At 41.4% G+C, this 7870-nt stretch overlaps 1 protein-coding gene across 1 annotated transcript; it reads left to right on the top strand.

Moving 5' to 3' along the window:
- Positions 1-488: 488 nt before the first annotated feature.
- Positions 489-7030, top strand: LOC101627957 (gastrokine-3-like). Its single transcript, XM_004691348.1, has 5 exons — positions 489-590; positions 2286-2420; positions 3839-3946; positions 5678-5819; positions 6936-7030. The coding sequence occupies exons 1-5, from the start codon at positions 489-491 to the stop codon at positions 7028-7030; spliced, it is 582 nt and encodes a 193-aa protein (XP_004691405.1).
- Positions 7031-7870: the final 840 nt, after the last annotated feature.

The following is a 7870-nucleotide window of genomic DNA, read 5'->3' on the forward strand; positions in this document are numbered from 1 at the left end:
CAATCAAGGGCTTAAGAAAAAAATTTAAAATATATATGAAAAAGCAAGAATTATCACTTGACTTAGAAAGGTGTGTCCTTTGTCTCAGGTGTTCCAGGTTAGTCAAATGGTTCTTCATAGAAAATATCAGCTTGAAATAAAACCTAGGAGGAAAGAAACAAACCATACATACAATGGAATCAAAAATATCAGAATATAAAGAATGCCAAAGTTAAATGTGGTCAGCTTGGTAAGTGGGCAAGGCATTGTGAGAGAGACCAACTGTGTGATTTTTTTTTTTTTTGGTATGGATAAAGGATCTGGACTAGATTGTTTTCTGTCTAACTTGCGAGTCCAAATTTGTCTCTTTGGTTTCATAAGGATTTTCCCAGCCATTGTTAGTAAGAACTTTTCTAGAATGAGAAGTAGAAACAGAGAACTCATTGATATTGTATCAGACCATTTTGCAGAATCTACTATTTGCAATTCTTACATTAGTTGTTAAGATCATGCCAGTCCACAAAGCCTTGTTCATGTGCCATGTTTGCCTTGGAACTAGTGAAATTATCAATACAGAGGGGAAATATTTAGACGTGGTTAAAGAAAAAACGGTAACTGTGATTATACAAACCTGTTTTTTTTCCTGCTAAATAACATCCAGATTGTGGTTAACTGCTCCAGCGTCCTTTATCATGGCAATAGTTGAAAGGGGCAGGACTATATAAAGCAGACTTAGAAAATAAATGGGATATAGAAAATTCTATTATGTGTGAAGTTGCATGTGCTCTGAGAAAGGCAATATGAAACATCTTGTAAGTATACTTTCTGATTTCAAATATGTTTGATTATATGTTTTTTAGCCAAAATAGCCAGAGAATGATTCTCTTTTTTTTTCCCATGAATTCATATTAGGTCCAAATTTAATTTTAAAATATTAACTTATTAATATTTTAGTTATTAATATAACTTTGCTGTTGACAAGTCCCTCTGTTTTGGAACACCTATATGATGGTCTTATCTGGAATAACAAATGCATTTCTTAAAAGATCAAGAATCTTTAGCTACATTATTTTTAGTTTTCTCTATTTGTAGATTTTTTTATTTACAATTTTCCAATGAAGGTAATTTTGAGATATACTTCAAGCATGATGCCAACTCTCAGAAAAGTTTGTCAAAATAGTGTTGCTAATGGGTTCTCATGAGTCTCCTTGATTAACCTCATTGCATCATGAATGTTCTTAGACTAGCTGTTTTCTTTTCCTGTAATGCTATGTATCACTTTTGTGGTATCATTCATGTGGAATACTGCATAGTACACTGTGGGAGAGGAAAGGAAAGGCATTTCTTGTCAATTTCAGCTATGGTTTAAGTACTTGAACCCAGTGAGCCATATACTGATCAGATAATGAACTATGAGATGTAGAGAAAGGTTTACTGTTACATTTTCTATCTTATCCTGTTTCTCCCCCTCTAATTCTCTTTCACTTACTCTCTGATGCTTAAGGTGCTCTTGACAAGCAAGACAGGCCACACCATGAGAAAAAGATTCACTGAAAATATCTCACAAATGTTATTTGGGTAAAATCTACCTTAAAATGTGGTATGACTAAGTAGTTCATGATTTTTTCTTTTTGGATAAGATGGAAGAACCTAGAGGGAAGGAGAGGTGGAGGATACCAGGTCTCAGAGTGGACAGAGAGTTGAGAAGAGAAAAGAAGGTGCAGAAAAGGAAGACTAATGACCCAAACATCACTTATTTTACAGTTTGGCCCAGAAAGTCCTGCTTTATGTGTATCAGGTGGCTGTGGGGGTTATCTAATCGTATCTAATCGTATCCCAGCACTGGGACAAATGGTGTCCTTAAGTGAATGATAAAGATTTGCCTTCTAAGTAGTCAGCATACTCCTTGTTAACCACATTCAATGACAGTGATCAGATGCATGTGGGTTCCATGAGCACAAAAGGCTATGAAAGTAATAGGTCATTTTAAGAAGTCCCCTTACCTTTCAGGCTCTGGGCACATCTGAAGTGAAGGTAGCAAGAGTGCACTGACATTTGTTTTCATTTCAGATTGCTTCTTCCATCCTTCTGGTCTTCCTCCTAACTTCACCTCTGGCCCTAATGGTGAGTGAGGGTAGAGGGGGTCTACCTTGCCCAGTCCTCTTTTAACAGAACTATTTCAAAGGTGATCATTCAAGGTAACCTCTCTCAAACTTCTTGTGAGTGTTCCTTCCAAACTATAAGATTTGGGAAAAATAAGAACTCTGAACTTTCTATTTTCCTCACTGTTGCTTGGTTTTCTCCAGACCGTCAGTGACAGTCATCTTCTGGATGGCTCTGTGGGGACTCAGAGCATCCATGTCAATGACTTCCGAGGTATGGTCAGCATCCGAGACAGCAATGGTTTGAGTGAATGGGATGGAATCTTGGACTACAAGAATGTAAGATGTGGAACACATTGATTACAATGCCAAAGACAGCCGTGTGTGTTCCAAAATTTAGTCTTATGCTTTTCCAGAGAGAAGAGGGCACTGTCTACATTTGCCTTCTCTAGGTTTAGGCTCTCGATGGGAATACGTATCGCTAGGTAAGGGACCAGCTTTTCTGCAGTTGCGGTGACTTCTTTTCGAGCCAGCGACTGTAGGAGGAACTTCTCTGGTATACAGGAATCCCACATTCCTTTGCTTTCATGGGAGGTACTGACCTTACATGGCTTCTGCAGGTCTCTGGAAACAGAGCCATTTAAAGAAATATTTCTTACAACCAGTATGTGTTACAGTAGCTATTTGGTCTTGGTCTCAGATTTCAGCCCATTTATTCCTAAAGAAGAATGATTTTTGAAATCTGACCTTAATTTATCCACCTAAGTAATAAGACCTAGCAGAAAGATGCAGGATTGGGAAGCCCTGTCTGTGTTCTTGATCTAGTTCCCTCATAGAAGAGATCTATAACCAGAGACATCGCTTAGCCTCTGTCTACCTGTCTACTCATCTACAAAAGAGCACCAATAGCTGCCTTCCCAACCTGAAAGAGCTCTGAGAGGGTTAAACAAAGTAAAAGCTCATGATGACCCAAAAGACCCTCTGCCACCCGGCCCCTGCTACATGGAAACCCCTCCTCCCACCTCCACCTGAGACATCTCAGGACAGACACCTCAACACACTTTCTCTTTGTTCCCACCTATACCTCTCATGCTCTGTTCTTTGAACACCTTCTCCCTCACTACTCACTCACTCACTCCTCACTCACTCCTCCTTACTCACTCACTCACTCCTGATTTGCCCCTGAATCTTACTAGAGGATATGCAATCCAATGATGCCACAGAGACTTTTATTTTCAACAAAATATTCACAAAATTCCACCATAGAGAACATAAAGAACTAAAAGATCTACTCTAATGGGAGGAGAGAAGCAGGCTCAGTCACACTGAGCTGCTCTATTTCAAAGCTAAGAGAGACTGACTACTGGCCCAGGGCCACATGGAGATCAGTGGTAGAACCAGGGCATGAACCTGAATGGAGAGGCTTGGCCCAAAACTCTTAATTACCTCATACATTCAGGGAGCTCTCTGTAGCTTGCTTTATGTTTTTCCTTAAGTAAATGTCTCCCCTGGTTCTTATGACAGCTGTGTGAAGAAAGGGGCTATCATTCCTGTTTTACAGAGGGGGGAGCTGAGAGTATGGAGGTGAGCTGCCCCTCCAGCCCCATCAGTTAGTTATTATTCTGCAGGCTGATGATTCTTCCCATGCCCATAGCTGTGAGCAGTGCTGCCTTGGGAGCAGAAGTAGTAAGTAGGGAGTAGGGGGTCCACTAATACCGTGACTGAATGAATGACATGGTTCTGCTGTGCATTTTAAGGGCCTCCTGGTGGCTAAGCTGTTTAGCAAGATGGCCTGTGTTCTGGCCAGGATGGACCAAAAGGCCTTCCCAACTTTGGATGACATTAGCAAGGCCCTGGGTCAGCAGGTAAGTGAGACCAGTTCAGCTACTGATGTCCTCTTAGATTGGTATTTCCAACTCTGCATCCTGACCGCTGAAACCAATGCTGTACACACAGGGAACTTGATGTTTGTTCTTAATGCCTATGAAATTCCACAACCAAGCAGAATCCTGGGTCTAGTCAGTGGCCTACTAAGGGCACATTATAAATGGGTCAATGAAAAATCCTTACAACAACATAATTTTTATGTGTTCTGAATGTGTTTGTTTTTTAGTGTATAAAAGGACAGATTTATTAGGAAAAGGAGAAAAAGTAAGCCGTTTGCATAGTCACAGGCAGGCAAGAGAGTTGTCTCTGAAAGGGTCTGAACTACATAATAGTGGATTAAATCATTGAATATAAATATTAGGGGGCACTAATTGAGTGTTTGCCATCTCAAGCCTTTTCTTCTCCCCTGAAAGTCCCCAAACACAGACATGTTTTCTTTCTACAGTTGAAAATACTCTTAAGGCTAGTGAACATTCTTCCCCTCAGTGTCTTAAAGATGAAGGTAGTCAAATAATTCAAAAATTTCCTGGGAGTCCTTGGCAAATAATTGAAATCTGCTGCTGTTTTACTTAAGTAACAAGCCCAGCATACTGGGGGAACACTGGACCTGGAGCAGGTGGGTCACTTACTCTTAGGGAAAAATACACTTTGAGTGATTGCAAAATAAAGCAATTTATGAATTTTTTTTTCCCAAGAGAGCTATAAAGTATTCTACTCATGTGATTTGTAACATATAAAATCACAAAATTCAAGCAACAAATAATTTTAGATCTATTCTCTGCTGTCATGAGACTCAAAGAAAGCATGGGAGGTGAGAACTGTTGAGAAACTAGGCCCATGGGGATTAAAAGTGAGATACAAATGTACAAAATGAAGAATGATGTAAAAAAATAAAAATATATAAATAAATAAATATTGGGGATAAAAAAGAATAATTAGGGAAAGAAGGTCTATATTTCCTGAGACAAGACTCCACTTTGACTTCCTTGCTCCTCCTTAGCCAGGTTCCACCTGCCTGTGAGTCCCATTATATTTCTCTTCCTTTTCTTAACATAAAAAAAAGAACTGTTGAGAAATTAAGAAAGGTGAAAAGGGAGAAACAAAATATTTTACAAAATTGAGCAATGGGGCCCTCCCTGGTGGCGCAGCGGGTTAAAGCACAGCACTGAGAGTTAAAGCCACTTCCGCATGAGTTTGATTCCCTCCTGCCCCGGAGGTGACCACATGGCGTGGCAGACCTCTCCTGACCCGCCCGCTGCTCCCCTCAGCAGTGTACTTCGTGGATCTGATCTGTTCTGCTCCCCACTCTGTCTCTGGTGAAGCCTCTCGCTGCCCCTGCATCTCTGGCCTGTACCCCAGTTCAGTATGCATAAATAAATAAATCTTTTAAAAAATTGAGCAATGATATAAGAAACTAAAAATGTTTTAAAATTAAAAAAAAAAGGTGAAAAGAATATAATCACTAAGACAAAAAGACCAACTCATAAAATATTTCTGGAGTAACGTCGTCACCTTGTGGCCAGATAGGATGCTGTTGGTAGACCAATCTCAAGGGCAGGTTTGCATTCTAGCTATTTATGTAAAATGAATGGCCTACGTGCACTATCACAACCTATCTGGAGACTGGGGCCCCTGTTACATTTCTTGTTTCTGTCTCTTTGCTGTATCTCTTCTTTATGCTCTCTCAGTGAAAATGTCACCTCTTGCAGGATTTAAAGCATTATCCATCCACTCAAGGCCTGACCTACACTGTTTTACCCAGCCGAGTCAAGAACCTAGCCCAGGATGGAGTACCTGTCAAGGACATGTGCCATGAGGTTCCTACGTACTTTGCCCATCAGAAAACAGAAGGTATGTTAATAACTTAATTGGAAACCCAAGGCCATCGGGGAGCCAAAAGGTGCAGTATAACTTTTTGGTTATTGGCAAATTCTAATGACAGTTTTAAGATCTATTTCTTGGCTAGTGGATATAAAAACAGGGGCCAGGATACATTCCCCCCTGGTGGCAGCGATGATTTCCTGATGCCACAATTCATTAAGATCAGAGTTGGCGCAGCGGGTTAAAGCACAGCACTAAGAAGCTAAAGCCTCTTCCGCATGAGTTCGATCCCTGCCTGCCCCAGAGGTGACCACATGACGTGGCAGACCTCTCCTGACCCGCCCACTGCTCCCCTCAGCAGTGGACCTCATCAATCTTCCTGTTCTGCTCCCCACTCTGTCCCTGGTGAATCCTCTCACCCTCAGCATCTCTGGCCTGTACCCCAGTTCTCTATGAATAAATAAATCTTTAAAAAAAAAAAAAGATCAGAGTTAATTTAGCTTTTCCAGAAGGTCAAGGACAGTCATTAGTGGAATTTGACAACTGGTAGATGCCCTCCCCTTAGCTCAAATCTTCATTACCCTCTGCCTAAGAAGCACAGAAGCTGGCACCCTACCAATAGAGGCCCATTGCTTTGGGGTCTTCATTGATCTTCTTTCTCAAACTACACAAGAATTAAAAGGCAGGATCCTGATAATTACAAACAACACATTAAAGGGGTGTAAGTGACTAGTAACCCTGCTGGAGTCCTGGGAGTAGAAGGGAATGGAGAGAAAGTATCAGTGGTGACCAGTTTAGAATGTTTCCAATTAAGACTTGGAATCTTCTCATTAAATATAGCCAGTCACTTACATTTTAGTATAATTTAACCCAATGGACAAGGTTTCTTAATAATGGGAAAGCCCAGCGGTGGAAAAGGGAGAACATGAGTGGCTGGGAAGTTAAGGACGATTGAAGGTCAGTAAAGTAAATAAAAAGCCAGGATGTGAGGCTAATTATTGCAACATAGGAGAGATGCTCCATTTTAGTCTCACAGTCTTCTTGTAATAGAGCTTCCTGAGCCTCACATTGAATCTAGGTGCATCCCATTACATATCAATCTTAAAACAGTGTCTTTTTTGTAAAAAGCTTCTCTTTCTCTTAAAGGTACTGCACTGGCAATTGATCCTAATTCCTGCTTTGAAATCCAACTTTTGTCCTTCTTGGGGCTCTCCATCTGTGGTGATATCCCCAGGTTCTGAACCTCTAGGTCAACCACAGGAAGAGTGAACCCACCTGCATGGGCCTGCTGGCCTGAAACCAGGGCCCTTTTTGCCAATGGGAAGATACTCCACTTCACTTCTTCCTTTCAACATAAGATACAGCTTTGCAATCTGGAAAAATTGGGTATACTTCCTCCCTCTGGGTTAGAACAATAAAGTTTCTTGCCTCACTGGACTAGTAGATGAGCTCTCCCTGACTGCACTGTCTCCACTCGTATTACAGGCACCCATACCACATGCACTCCAGAGCATACCAGGAGGGGGCAAAGGAAAAGGAGCCTTTCCTAAAACATCTCATTTCTGAGGGCTGATCTTTGAAAAATCTCCTGGGGACTTGTATAAATAACAAAATACATCAGTCATGGATAGACTTACACTATCAAGTCTGAGGTCCTCTCACATCTCCTGACAATTGGTTCTGAGATTCTATCTATGGGTCCCAGTTTTATCATGGCAGCCCAAGCTGCACTATGAACATCCCTATGAAATCTGAAGAACATGACTAAGGTCATATTCTGAGAGCTGCCATTTTAGAAAGAAAAGGCAGGCATTCCTCTTGATTGACGTGTGGGAGGGATGTGATCTGGCCATTTCAGGGGGCCAATCACACTGGCCAGCAGCCAGCCATACCATACATGGAAAGCATGGAAAGGTCAACCAACCAGGAACGGCCCCTGGCCTGTGAGCCAAAAAGGCTCTATAAGCTGTGCTCCCCTTTGTTCAGAGCCCTTCCTGATAACCAGATGTTGCTGGTTGTGGCCAGGTCCTGGCTCAAGTTCGTATTAAAAGTTTCCTTTGCTGTTGCAGCTGCGGCCTGGT

The sequence above is a fragment of the Condylura cristata genome, unplaced genomic scaffold (assembly GCF_000260355.1).
Source record: "Condylura cristata isolate star-nosed mole 26May11 unplaced genomic scaffold, ConCri1.0 scaffold00031, whole genome shotgun sequence".
NCBI lineage: Eukaryota > Metazoa > Chordata > Mammalia > Eulipotyphla > Talpidae > Condylura > Condylura cristata.